General features: G+C 49.7%; 1 protein-coding gene across 1 annotated transcript in view; it reads right to left on the reverse strand.

Moving 5' to 3' along the window:
* Positions 1-906: 906 nt before the first annotated feature.
* Positions 907-14,722, reverse strand: part of LOC121933132 — a 15,804-nt gene continuing 1,988 nt past the window's right edge. The window contains exon 2 of the mRNA XM_042472459.1: positions 907-6,926. Within this exon, the coding sequence (XP_042328393.1) occupies positions 3,230-6,772 (3,543 nt within the window). The 5' untranslated portion in view covers positions 6,773-6,926 and the 3' untranslated portion in view covers positions 907-3,229. The remainder of the gene's footprint in view (positions 6,927-14,722) is intronic.

Here is a 14,722-nt window from a genome sequence, read left to right on the forward strand (position 1 = left end):
GTAAGTCTTCTGCTTGCAGTTTATTATTATTATTATTATTATTAGCCCCCAGACAGGCTTACATTTCCATCCCTTTGCCTCTCCCTTGTGCTTCTCAAGATCTTCATGACTCTCGCGAACAGATTTTGGAACAGTTTAAATGTCTGGATTGTGAGGAGCTAAAGCTTTCTTTTCCTAACAAGAGACCTGGCATGAAATGGCTTTATTGCATTTATGAAGGGCACACAGAGTGGATTTTATCCCTCACCTTTGGCTACACATGAGGACCCCACAAATATGGCCTCTGAGGCTGCTTTCGGGGGCAGTTGGTTCCTCCGGGGCAGATTGCCACTTTCCTGAGTCTTCCCAAAGTGGCAATGCACCTTTTAAGCAGATAGTCTATTTAAACAGAGATCCGGAATATGAATCCACATTTGAACAAAAACAAACTGAAGATGTCCTCCCATTATTAGAGAAAGATGGCTTCTCCAAAGGCAAAATAGCCCAAGATGGTGTCTGGGGTGGAGATCCGGCACTGTATGACCCAGCCGTTAACCATGCAGGAAGTCCTGATATTGGGAATGATCGGAGAAGAGCTAGCAACCAGCAGCTGCACTGAGCAACGGAGGTCTGTTCTGGGGGTGATCATGGCATTTCCAGCCATCTCTGGAAATCTGTTCTGGGGGTATTTGGGGCGCATCAGGATGGCATTCTTGGCCCTCTCCCACCAGCGATCTCTGGAGCAATGGGGAGCTGCAACGGAGCCCTGCTTTGGTTGTTGCCCCAGAGATCACTTGCTGGAAACGTCCTCCTCTTGCACCCAGATCCCCAGAAGAACAGGCTCCTGCTGCTTGATGCAGCTGCTGGTGCTTAAGGTAGGTTTGTGTGGGGCAACCTTTGCCAGATTAGGAGCTCTCTTTACACTGATTGGTAATTTGGCACTTTATTGAAATTCAAAGTGACTTCACAACATAATTCTTTAAGTAAACCAGTTATTTCTAATCAAGTCAAGCAAACAGAGAGAGAGAGAACTCGATTCATTCAGAAAGCAAATAATTGTGCTCCAGTTGGAATGGCAACTTTAAAATGACTAAACTTCAGGCAATCAAAAACAGGAAGACACCTGGCAAAACAGCTTTACAAAACATGCTTTCTATATTCTAAATGGGGAAAAACATCTGGATTCTAGGGGGAAAGGGTTAAAAGCAAGTGTTACTAGTAATGAGGCAGTGATACAAGTAGATCAGTTTACAGACATAGAGTGTCATCATCTCATCACAGTGAAAAGGTGTTGGGAAATGTAGTTCTTTCTCAGGAAAGTAAGCAAGATTGTTTAATCTGACTAGCAGAGCTTACACAGCAGAAAAATGATGATGATGGGGCAAGCAGGAAAACATTTAGCTAGCTCCACTCCTTTCTCTTCCAGCCCCCAGTGTCCCCATTAAAAACACACACTCACTTGGTTGAAAGTGAAAAAGAAAATAAGTTTACTTACAAAATCATGTGTGTGAAAAGATACACCGGTCTAGCTTCATGTTGCAAGAAAAATGAGGTAGAAAAGGTAGTCTCCATACATATCAGGAAAGATGCTCCCTCAGCATGCTTCCGCTCCGGAGATAGACATGCTGATGATGAGTTTGCAAGCAAGTTAGTACGAATGGCGATTCATCCTGCTTCTTCTTCACTCAAGACAAAGGAAATTAGGTGTCCTCATGGTAAACAGGAACTGAGGAGGGGGTTGTTAGTAAGCAATGAACTACCATAGACATGCATTACTAGAAAGTCTTAGCATGCGAAGTTGCTATACCCAACAAAGGGGAAATCAAAGCATTTGATTTGATTGTTACAATGAACACGTGTAAAGATTAGCGCAAGAATAACAATTCTGCTGTCATTTCAAAGAGAGTGTTCAGGCCACAGGTGGAGGATAAAACAGGCACAATGCAACGGATGGACAATGACCAGGCCAGAGTATGTAATATCCTTCACGGTGGTGGACAAACTCTTTCTCTGCAGCGATGGACAGAGGAAGGCCTTGCTGAGGACAGTGGCATCACTAGGGTTGGCATCACCCGGGGCAGTAACCCATGGTGCCACACATTTACCCCCTCCTGTATCACACCATTGTTGTTGTTGTTGTCGTCGTGATCTTTCAATTTGTTTCCAAGTTATGGTGACCCTAAGGCACTTGCCGCTTTGCATGGAGCACTGGCACATAAGAACCAGGGGAGTCAGTCAGTCTGCCCTCTCCCCACATTGCGCTGGAAAAGGAGCAAGGGCACCTCTCTTCACCCCCTCCCTCCCTCTCACTTTTGGGGAGGGGGATGTGTCTTGCGAGGCTGCTGCTTGGTCTTTCTGGGGGGATCCTACTGGAATGTTCCCGTTCAAGGCATGGAAGGGGCACCCAGCTGAGGCCAAAGCCAAAGAGAAAGCACCCAGCAGACACCCCCTCCTCTCCAAAAAAGGGGCACCTTGGCAAGAACCAAGAAAGTGTGCTGGAGCCAAAACAAAAGAAAAGATGGAGGGGAGGGGACGTGGAGCAAGGGCTCTATGGGGGGGTCCTCCTTGTCCTCCTCCTCCCACTCTGGGGAAGGGCTCCCTTAGGGAGCATCTGAGATCCTCCTCCCACACAGAGAGACACAGGGGATGCCCATCCTGTTCGTTTGCCCCTTGAAAGAATGGGGCTGGGCTACATGGTCCATAGGGCCCCCTCTGGCTTTGGCAGCCTGCAGTTCTTTGGACCTCCCTGGCAGGTGAGGAGGGGCTGCTGGCGTCCTTCACCGGTGCCCTTGTTGTTGAATTGGAGCCTGCATCCAAGTTCAGCCGAACAGACTTGGCTGGCTCCTTGAAGAGCTCGCCCATAACAGACCATAAAGAAACTTTAGTATTATCATTATCATTATTATTTGGGCCTAATGTCACCCACCCCCATCCCCTCCACTGCCTTGGCTCTGGCTCAGAGGAGCCAACCCTTTCTAGGAACCAGGTGGGCATTAAACTTCTGCAAAGTGTTGCTAGCCAATCCTTATTGTTGTTGTTTTGTGGGAAGAGGGCCCAAAACAGGGGTCACCCATTTCCTGGGGTGTCGCCTGGTGCGTCCCGTACCCAAGTGACGCCACTGGGTGAAAACATTGCTGGCACATCCTCCTCCTCCTCCTCCTCCTCCTCCTCCTCTCTGAATGTAGAACTCATCTAATATGGAGGTACTGGTGACAGCAAAGAAGCAAACAGAAAGGGGTGCATTACCGCCTCAGGAGGAGAACCAAGTTTTGACAGCCATCACACCTTCCTTTAATTTTCCAAGACTGGAATTCTTCTTTTGATCAGTCTTCTCATACATAACCTTTTCTTCGGGCAGAAGGGGCTTGTTGTTAGCGATCTTCTGTATGATCTCAGCCTGCCTCCTGACTTCGTTCAGGGACTGGATCCTCTCCTTGTATCCCGGCTTCAGCTCCTCCTTTTCGGCCATGATGAGCAGGTCGATGTACTCTGGGGTGGAGAGTGGGTTGGGCTTCAGGGCGATCTCCTGCAGGCGCCGCAGGCTTTGAGAGGACTTCTTGATCAGCTCTTCCAAGATGTACTTGACCGCTTCATACTCCTGGCTGAGGTTTTCAATTACTTTCTCTGTGGTCATCAACTCACCAGAAGCACGCTCATACTTTTGCTTCAGCTCTTCATAGGTATGCTTCTCTTTTACAACTTTATAGGAAAACTTGTACTTTTGGTTGAAGTGGACAGTCCATACGCACTTTCCAGGACATGCAGCGCACGTTCCATTAGAAGTCATAGCTGCACAATTGTACTTTTGGTCATCCCGAGGAATTCCACAAGGATAGTGACAGGTGTAATGGCAATTCATACAATTTGTTATGAAATTCCCACTTCCAGAGATGTCTTCCTTCTCTGGGACAGTTTTTTCCACCTCATACTCAAAATCCCTGTTGGCCGCCATCTCATCCTTGTGTTGATCCAGAGCTAGTTGGGTCTTCCTCAGCTCTTCCAGTTTGACCAGACCTGCTTGGATTTGGGGCTGCAGGCCTTCCACAGCAGCTTCCAGATGTTTCCGTTCCTGGAGGACTTCCTTCGTCAAAGTCAAACTTTTAGGTTCTAATGTGTTTGTTGAGTCAAAGAATGTCTTCATGCTCATACAACCCATTTTCCAAAACATCTCATCAAAATTAAAGCTGCCTCCACTTTGTACAGGATTGCTGGCAAAAAGAGCAGAATTATTGAACTTGAAGTGGACAGGGGTCCCGCTGGCATCTTTAGCACATGGCACACTGGCTGTTTTAATGGCCTCCAGGACAGGAGGGGTCTGTCCATCCGCAAAGGTAACTAAGACTTGGATGTTGTCCTTTATATCTTTCCCAAAAATGGAGAGGACTGAGTCAAACACATATTTCTGGGCATGAGTTAAGCGAGCCAAGGAGGCCTGGACTACAATGCAGATGGCGTCTATGTGGCCAGTGCCTCCTGCAGTGGAGAAAAAGTTCCGGATCTTCTGTGTTATCGACTTATCATGCTCTATGCCCCTGGTATCCCCAAATCCAGGCGTATCAATAACGGTGAGGGAATAAGGAACTCTGAATCCCTTCTGATGATTCACCACATAAGCCGTCACATCGGAGGTCTGGCTCTCCGCTTGGCTCCTGTTGGTCTCTTCGTGAATGAGTTTGAATCGGAAAGGGTCTTCCCATCGGACGCCCAGGATGTAGTTGACCATCCCGTTGATGAGGGTGGTCTTCCCGGACCCCGTGGCTCCCATCACCATGATGACTTTGTTGGGGACCCCCAGGTTCTCCTTTCCCAGGTGATAGGTCAGGCAGGATGCTGTGGCACCTGATGCCAACTTCAGCGGAAGAACATAGAGAGAGGGTTGCCCTTCTGCCACCGCTTTGCTTGTTCGAACGTACTTAAGAGCTAGTCGTCCCTTCTCTTCTTCTTCTTTCAGGGAGGTAGAGACTTCCATCTCATCACTTGGAGCGCTTTGAGTCCCATCAGAACAGACAGCTGTCACTCGGAGTCTATAGAGCGTCTGAGGCCTCAGTCCATCAATCTCACAGAACTCTGCTCTTTTCCCTGTCTTTATTTCATTCCATCTGTCTTTCTCTTTGTGAGCTTCCTCTCTGTACTCCACTTTGTACTCCTTTATAAGGACTCCCTCTCCAATGACACTGGGACTCCCCCAGGAAAGAGAAACCATGGAAGACCCCACTGTTACTTCTCTGGGCTTCCCAGGGGGGCTGGTGGGAAGGGTCTTCACTGGTTTACTGGTCTCACTGGTCTCACTGTGGCCTGGCTTGCACCTAGCGGCGTACTGGAACTGGTACTCCCTGTTTGGGATCAGGCCTTTCAGTATGAATGTCTCCTGGCTGTCCTCCGTATCCACAGCCTTCCAGGCCTCTTCCCCTGCGATCCTGGACTCTACTCGATAGCCGGTGACATTGGCCCTTCCATATTCAGCCGGTTGAAAGGTCAGCTGCACCCGGTCATGTTGAATTCTGCTAACAAGAAGAGGGAGAGGTTTTGGGGGCAGATCGAAGCTCCTGCTGACCAGCTCCCCGTCTTCATAGAGGTAAATGGACGCTCCTGGGTTCTCCTGGTCTGGCACAGAGGCCATCACAAACCGGGTCTTTCCTCTGGGTTTATTCACACGAGCAAAGTCCGAAATGGATCTGGCAGCTTTCCGAGCCTTTTGTTTTGTCTCTTTGTGCTCATGCCAGGCCTTGCATTTGGAATTAGCTTTTTCGTCCAAACCTTCTTTCTGAAGACAAAGCTGTAAAGTGGATAAAAATGGTTCCTCGTCATGTAAAGAAGTGAAGGCAAAGCAGAGGACAAAGTCATTCTGGGGGTCAAGCACGATTTCTTCCAGTTTGCTCTGGGAGGAGATGGTTTCTATCCCACTTAGGATAGTAAGGTACGATTTCACAAAATGGTTCTCTTGTTCCTTGGCGTTCAGAAACTCATTGAGCTTTCGGCTGTTGAAGGGGGACTGGTTTACAGACCTCAAGATGTCCACAAGCGCTCCTTCCTCTCTTCCTCCTCCGCGGATGGAAGGCAGGATTCCTGCCAGCTCCTTCTGGAAAGTCTGCCTGTGTTGCTTGCAGAGATCCTTGAAACGCTGGGTTTTCTTCTTGATTTCTGGGAAGGTCTCGGCAATGGGATTCTGTGCCAAGTCACTGCATCTCATGTCAATTTCACTGAGTTCCTCCAGAATCCTTTGGGCATCAAAGATCAGTGCTAAGCTGATTTCGCGCACCATCTTGGCTGCCCTAGAATCCATCTTGGTCAGTGGGTAGAGCCAGACCATTATGGGCACGGCCTTCTTGCCATCCTCTCCCACCATTTTGGGAAGAGTAGTGTACACTTGCATGGCATCCTGGAAACTCACCGGATTGCTCTCCAGAGAAAAGTCTCCGTGGAATTTGCAGCTGAAGTTCTGAGCCTGGGATTTCTCTCTCTCATCCATCTGGATCTCTGCTTCTCCTTTGATAGATATTATCTTTCCAATCATGACTTGGAGATTTCCCTCTATCTCTTGCACAGATTCTGAAGAGGAAACTTTGCGGTCAAAGACAAAGAAAGCCTGGGCCCCATACAAGATGGCGGTGACCACATGGGTGGCAGTCCCATGTTCAAAGACAGTCGGATGGGAGACATTCTGGATTCCCAAATGACTCATGGTCAGCTGTTCATACCTGGTGGTCGTCTTGTACTGTAAGGTGACTCTGGCCTGATGCTTGGACTTCTTGGTATCTTGGAAGTATTTGGCAGACCCGCCCACTTTCCCCATCCTCCCAGGAAACTGGCCTTGAGGGAGGCTGAGACATTGAGGGCAGAGGCCTTGTCGTCAATGGAGTCAGATGCGATGATCTCAAATTCAGTTTTCGGCTGGGGTCTGATGCTCACATCCTTCTGAAGTGAGTCCAGGTCCCAAAGGGTGATCCCTGAAATGGAGAAATGGAAAGAGGACAAAGCTCATCAACACTTGTGGGAAAATACAGCATGAAAGCATGTGAAATACCCATCTCTGAAAATAACAGAGGCTTTGGATGAGCTGAGATTTAATATGAAAGTGTACAAGTATTGGAAGATGAAGTGAATTACCACAAAAGGAAACGTAGAAACAAGTAGCCAGATTTTGAAGTGAGAATGTCAAAAGGAATAAAGCTCAGAATGAGCTGAAGCTTGCAAGGGAGGTTAAAAGTAAGAGAAAGAGTAATTCTAATGATCTGAGGGATTGTTCTTATAGCCTAAATTCAGTGATACCTGCACTTAAAATCACAGAATCATAGGATCCTACAGCTGGAAAAGACACCAAGAGCCATCCAGTACAACCTCATTCTGCAATGCAAGAAGACACAATCCTTCCTCTGGACATGGTCCAGCTTGTCCACATCCTTCCGGACACAATATTCAGGGTGGGGGTTGACCAAAGCAGAATACAGAGGCACAGTTTCTTCCCTCGCTCTAGACTGCATTCTTGTTGATGCAGCCTAGAATTTACTTTGAAATGGCCGCCTATTGCTTCTCCTCCCTTCTTTTTTCGCCTATTCTGCTTTGAGAAAAACTGAACAAAGAAGAAATAATTGCAATTCTGTTGTTTCAGCAACTGGAGTTGTAGGAGCCCTGGTGGCGCAGTGGTTCAATGCCTGTCCTGCAGCCACTCACTCAAAACCATAAGGTTGTGAGTTCAAGACTAGCAAAAGGGTTGAAGCTCAACTCAGGCTTGCATCCTTCTGAGAAGGTGGCTAAAATGAGACCCAAGGTTGTTGGGGACAATTAGCTTACAAATGCAAACTACTTTGAGAGTGCTTAGGTGCACTGATCAGCGCTATAGAAATGTACTTGCTACTGCTATTATTTCTGCCACACACACACCAGGATGATAACAGAAATAGAAATAGCATTTCCCAGTGGAGAAGGTGAGATCCTCCTTAGAATTGGGTTGCTCCTCCCATGAGCTCCTAGAGGCAGGGACATCTTTAAAATAACCAAAGGACCCCCCTGCCTCCTCATGGGAGGGGCGACCCAGGAAGTCCAATTTTTTTCCTGCCTTGCTCCTAGCAGGACGTGGACTTTCTTCGTTCCTCAGAATGACCTCACCTTTTAAAAAACTTTTTCCGTTTCGACTTTTTTCCTTTGGATTTCTTGCTATGTAGAAACTTTCTGCAGCGGAGGGCTCCTCACCCCTGCCACTCGCTCTGACTCTGGCGGATGCGCAGCTGGCTTCTCAGCCGGGGTCAGAGGAGCCCAGGGGAGCTCGGCCAGAGGAGGGATCTTCCCTCTCAGCTGCCGAAGATCTGCGCCCCCGCCCAGCCCATCTTGGGTTGGGGTCCGGCGAGGCGCCACCAGACTGGCTCCTTCTCCTGCGCCAGGATGCCATCGCTCAGAAGTCCAAGATTGCCATCACAGTCCCGACACCTGTCCTTCACTCCCTCGACTGGTGGACCTCGGTCGCTGACCTCAAGGGCTCCCCCATCTGGAAGCCACAACAGATTCAAATCACTACCAATGCGAGCCTGAGAGGCTGGGGTGCCCACTGCGGATCCCACCTAGCACAGGGCAGATGGGACTCCTCCGAGGAGCAACACAGCATCAACTGGCTGGAGCTAAGGGCGGTCAGGCTGGCTCTGCTTGACTTTGCACATCTGGTTCGAGGCAGAGCAGTCCTGATCAGGACTGACAATGTCACCACAAAGGCTGCCAAGGCGTGACGAGGTCTTGATCCCTGATGGAAGAGGCACGCCTCCTTCTGCAATGAGCGGAGAACAATCTGTTGTCCCTAGAAGCGGAGCACCTCCAGGTAGAACTCAGTTCAACAGCAGGCTGGCTGAGCAGAACGGACATCCACCAGGGCGAATGGAGCCTTCACCCCGAAGTGTTCGATATGATCATCCGTCACCTAGGCTAGCCAGATATAGACCTCTTTGCATCGCCAGTCAACGCCAAGACAGCACTCTTCATCTCCAGATATCAGACTCAGAGAGTGATAAACATAGACGCCCTCAACCTCTCCTGGCCAAGGACCCTACTCTATGCCTTCCTGCCATTCTCCCTCCTGAACAAGCAAGAGCAAGATCAGAAGGGAGAGAGCAGAAGTGATCCTGGTAGCCCCGCAGAGCCTGGAACTCCGAGATCGTCTTCATGGCCACAGCGACCCTGGAGCTTCCAGTTCGACAGGACCTTCTCTGAGGTGGAACATTGCCCCAAAGGCGCAAGGCAACTTCCAGACCCATCTTTTCTGGCTGCCTTGTCCATTCCTTTTGGAATACTATTGCAGCGGACTTGAATGGCAGCACTCTTCCGTTTGCTCCCGCTTAATAACTTTCTGGCTCATTCCAGTACAAGGTCCATCTGCTCTTGGGGCACCAGAGAGTGCCCAAAGGGCACGGCTGTGCCAGGGATGTGGGGAGGGGGGCCATTGCCACTCAAAGGGCGCAAGGCAAATTCCCTATGACCCATCTTTTTGGCTAGCTTGTACATTCCTTTTGGAATACAATTGCAGCCGGACTGAATGGCAGCACTCTCGTTGCTCCGCTTATAACTTTCTGGCTCATGTACAAGGTCCATCTGCTCTTGGGGCACCAGAGATGCCAAAGGGCGCGAGCTGTGCCAGGGTGTGGAGGTGGCCATTGCTCTCAAAGGGCGCAAGGCAATTCCATGACCCATCTTTTTTTCCGGCTAGCCTGTCCATTGTCTTTTGGAATACAATTGCCCGGCAGGACTGAATGCAGCACTCTTCGTTGCTCCGCTTAATAACTTTCTGGTCATGTACAGGTCATCTGCTCATGTGGGCACCAGGAGAGTGCAAAGGGCAAGGCTGTGTGCCAGGGATGTGGAGGTGGACATTGCATCACAAAGGGCGCAAGGGCATTCCCATGACCCATCTTTTTGGCTAGCCTTGTACATTCCTTTGGATACAATGCAGCAGGACTGAATGGCAGCACTCTTCCGTTGCTCCCTGCTTAATAACTTTCTGGCTCATGTACAAAGGTCCATCTGCTCTTTGGGCACCAGAGAGTGCCAAAGGGCACAAGGCGTGCCAGGGATGTGGGTGGACCATTGCCCCAAGGGCGCAAGGCAACTTCCATGACCCATTCTTTCTGGCGTAGCCTTGTCCATTCCTTTTGGAATACTATTGCAGCAGGACTGAAGGCCGCATCCTTCGTTGCTCCCGCTTAATAACTTTCTGGTCACGTTACAAGGTCCATCTGCTCTTGGGCGCACCAGAGAGTGCCAAAGGGCAAGGCTGTGCCAGGGATGTGGAGGTGGACCATTGCCCTCAAAAGGGCGCAAGGCAACTTCCATGACCATCTTTTTGGCTAGCCTTGTACATCCTTTGGAAACTTATTGCAGCAGGACTGAATGCAGCATCTTCCGTTGCTCCCGCTTAATAACTTTCTGGCTCATGTACAAGGTCCATTCGTCATGGGGCACCAGAGAATGCCAAAGGGCACAGCTGTGCGGGATGTGGAGGTGGACCATTGCTCTCAAGGGCCCCACGGCAACCCATCCTGACCCATCTTTTCTGGCTGCCTTGTCCATTCCTTTTGGTACTATTGCAGCAGGGGAACTGAATGGCAGCACTCTTCCGTTGCTCCCGCCCTTAAACTTTCTGGCTCATGTACAGGTCGCATCTGCTCTTGGGGCACCATAGCGTGCCAAAGGCACGGCTGTGCCCTGGATGTGGAGGGGACCATTGCCCTCACAAGGGCGCAAGGCAACTTCCATGACCCATCTTTTTGGCTAGCCTTGTACATTCCTTTGGACTACTATTGCAGCAGGACTGAATGGCAGCACTCTTCCGTTGCTCCCGCTTCTAACTTTCTGGCTCATGTACACTGTCCATTGCCTCTTGGGGGCACCAGAGAGTGCCAAGGCAAGGCTGTGCCAGGGATGTGGAAGTGGACCATGCCCTCAAAGGTGCAAGGCAGCCTCCCAAGGGGCATCATTCCCCCAGGAGTTTGTCTTTCACCGCATCTGCCCCAGAAGAGAGAGGATAGGCTGTGAACAGCTGGGTGACGAGTGCGAATCACTGAGCTAATAAGTAGGTTGACACCATCTGCACTTTCCAGACTGGGAAAGGAATTGGATGGAGTTTGTTGCTGCATCCATCCATAACCAGGAGGAAAAACCGTGGTATTGTGTGTCGGGGGGGGGGGTAAATTTCACACACATGTGCTTAGAAATCTTTAAGCATCTCTAAAATGTCCATAGCATGTTCCATGCTTCAGTTAAAGAGTGCATACATCTAGATTTCAGAATGCGTCCAAGATCTTGTGCTTTTCTGTTTTGAAAATGCTCATGGGTATGTACGGTTTTGCTCTCTCTCTCTTTTGGGGTGAACTTCCATCCAATGAGTTCTTACCAATCTCTTGGAGGCCGCAGCGCACCCTCTTGTGGCTCCTACCATTGGGCAACGGGAAGGGAGTGCTGCATCACTCCCCATCATATATCTACGTACTATGATACAGACACTAACCACAAGCTATATCTAGGATAAAAGGAAGTGTGCCATGAATGCACACCTTAAATTGCTGAAACTGAAAGCAAAGGGAGTTGTTTCAGGTCCCCTCCCCACTCAGAGTGAAATCTGCAAAGTTGTTGTAAGAGCCCCATTTAAGTAGACTCCCCAAATGCTCGTAAAAGGGAGCCCTTGCCTCTTTACCTTATTAGCCACGTTCATCCTTACCTGCTGTTCAGACTTATACATGTGCAGTTTTGCTATTAATGTAACATTAAATGCAGTTTAAAGACTTTCTGGGAGAAGGGATTCCTGTCACTCTAAACCATCTCTTTTCCATTTCACACGTCCCTCCATAGGTTTATCGTCCGGGTCGGATAGTGCCATCCTACATCAGGGGACCCTGTGACTTACCTGTATTTCCATGGAGTGAGGAGTTGCCTTCTTCCTTATCAGCTGTTCTTATGTGCCCTTTTAGCCTCTGACCTTGGTTCCTCATAACTATCTGAAGTGGAGGAAGGCATTATATTTGCCCCATGTGCCAGGGGCCAACTGTTTCTTTCCTCTCTGGAAACTCACCAAGGCTTGCAGCCAAAGGCCAGGACCCCCACTTTGGGTCGCCTTTCCTAGACACTGCAGTCTGCAAAGACTCTTGGCTTGTTTCAGATGCAGCGCTCCCTGGCCTCCCTTTTGCTCGTTCTGTCTTTGGCTTTTCCTCTCCCCTTTTGCGTCCATCACCACGTGCTTCAACATCTTTCCGCTTCTCTCAATGTCTTGTTTTTTGCGCAGAGAGGTGGATGGACGGTGACCTGAGAAACTGAGCCATGTCCGATCAGAGGCGTCTGGAGTGCCCGCATGGCCGCCCCTTCCCACTGGGATGCTACGACTGCCGGAAAGTACGTTCATCCACAGGTGGAGCGGGTTCTGTCTCTGTGTATCTCTGTGTACAGGGTATCTCCTTCGTTGTGGGAATGCCAGGGGTGGGCCATGACTTTTTGGTACACAGACACCGAGGGGGAAACTCCAGGGGGACAATAGCAGCTCCTCTTAAAAGGGCGGGGGGCACTCCTGCTTTTTGGCACTGTGTTTCCTTGGACTGCAGTTCCATTCTTCCACGTGCTCCTTTCACAGCTGAGCTGCCCCTTATAAGTGGCGCCGGGTTAAATGACACATCCTGCAGCCACAAGGTTGTGAGTTCGATTCCAAAGTTGACACCGTCTTCCATCCTTTTGTCTGGGTCTTTAATGGATTTTTGGAGGCATGCTCTTACAGGTTATAAACTGTTTACACCTTGAGAGTGCTAGTTCACTGATAAGAAGTATAGACAAATGTAATATTGATTTTCTTGTGGTGGCTGTTTATTGAACCATTTCCTGTATTGCTATGTATTGTTATGTATTATCCTACTTGAGAGTACGTATGTATTTTCCCTGGATGAAGATAACCTTCCATTTTGAAGCCAAGCCCTACCCTCCGTCCATCTGCCTTGGTCCAGGCCTGTGGAGGCAGAGAGGAACTGCTGGACCTCTTACCCTTTCCCTCACCACTCCCTTCTTCTCCTTCTGTGTCATGTCTTTTTTAGACTGTAAGCCGAGGGCTGGGAATCGTCTAACTAAAAGATTGTATGTACAGCGCTGTGTGAAATTTACACGCTCATAAAAATAAAGGTAATAATAATAATAATAATAATCATAATAATAAGGAACGTTGGTTCTTACCTGTTGATATCGTCCATTTCCAGGGGAGAAGGTTCGATCCTCCTGTAGACTTGGGTTGTACCTCCCATGAGCTCCTAGAGGCGTAGTAAGTTGAACATAATTATAACAACAAGGACCCCCTGCCCCCCATGGGAGGGGCGACCTCAGGAAGTCCAGTTGTTATCCCGCCTAAAGAAGAAAATAGCAGGCTGAGGCCAGAGGCCAAAAAAATTGTTGATAGGAGCCCATCACTCTGTGATCATCTGAGCAGTGAACTCTTTACTCGAAAGTATTGGCTACAGGAGGCAGCACACAATCCCGTAGTCTCCCAGCAGCACCTTGGGTGGGAAGGAGGATCGAACCTCTCTGCTGGAAAAATGGACGTATAGCAGGTAAAGAAAACCAACGTTCTTTTCCCAGCGGAGAAGGTGAGATCCTCCTTAGATTGGGATTCACACAGCCCTCTCTTATTCGGGGGGTGTGCTGCGAAGGGGGAGACGGCAGAAGGATGTGCTGAAGGACCTCCTGACAAAAGCAAGCTTCAGCGCTGACTGGTAGTGCCTGACGAAGGTAGAGGGTTCTTCCAGTAGCGTGCCCTGAGCATCTTGGCCAGGGGGGCTCTAGTAGCCCAGGCTCTGCTGAAGTAGCCGTGGCTCCTGGTTGCGTGAGCAAGCACTCCTTCCGATGGCGGGAAGTCCAGATTATTGTAGCAGGCTGCAAGGCACTCTCTGATCCATCTAGCCCGTCGTCGAAGGAGCGACATTTTCTTCCTTTCCTCGTAGGCTATGAAGGACAAAAGAGGCCTCCGAGGATCTGATGGTTTGTCACCTTGGGAGGGTATAACTTGATTGATCTGCAGACATCAAGGGTGTGCCAGATCCTCTCGCTCAGTCGCCAGGCAAAGGGAAAGCGATGGCAAGATGACATCTTGGGATGTGTGGAACGCCGAATTGGACCTTGGGTATGAAGGTGGGGTCTGTGCGTAAGAGGACGGGAGTCCAGGTACTGAAGATGCAGAGGTTGTCTCAAACACTGATAAGGACAGAGCTCGGGTACTCTGCGGGCCGAGGTGATGGCAGTCTCAAGAAGAGCATTTCCACGACAGGTACTTCAGGGAGAGCTTTTTCAGCGCTTGAAGGGGGCAAATTGTGAGAGCCTTAGCACAGTGTGTAGGTCCCATGACGGAAATCTGTGACGTGTGGGGGGCGTGTTGGTGATCCCCTTGAGGAGCCTCCTCAGATGTGGGTTGCGAGGAGACGCAGGCTGCATCCTCATGGGGGAGGATGGAGGTAATCGCTGCCACCTGTCTTTTAAGGGTGTTGGGTGGAGGCCTGGTCGATGACCATCCTGCAAGAAGAGCATCAGCGTTGAGGCAGAGAATTGCAGGGGTTGAGGCGCTTGATGAACACCACCTTCGGAATGCTCTGAAGTACATTCGTGATCCTCTGTGTGGAGGGACGTCGAGAGGCAGGATGGAGTTAATCACCTGTGGTGGTATATCCATACTTTTCTAGCATCTGCTGCTCAGCTCCAGCGTGAAGTTGGAGCCAGGTGGATCTGGGTGGAACATCTGGGCCCT

Source organism: Sceloporus undulatus, chromosome 6, assembly GCF_019175285.1.
Source record: "Sceloporus undulatus isolate JIND9_A2432 ecotype Alabama chromosome 6, SceUnd_v1.1, whole genome shotgun sequence".
Lineage (NCBI taxonomy): Eukaryota > Metazoa > Chordata > Lepidosauria > Squamata > Phrynosomatidae > Sceloporus > Sceloporus undulatus.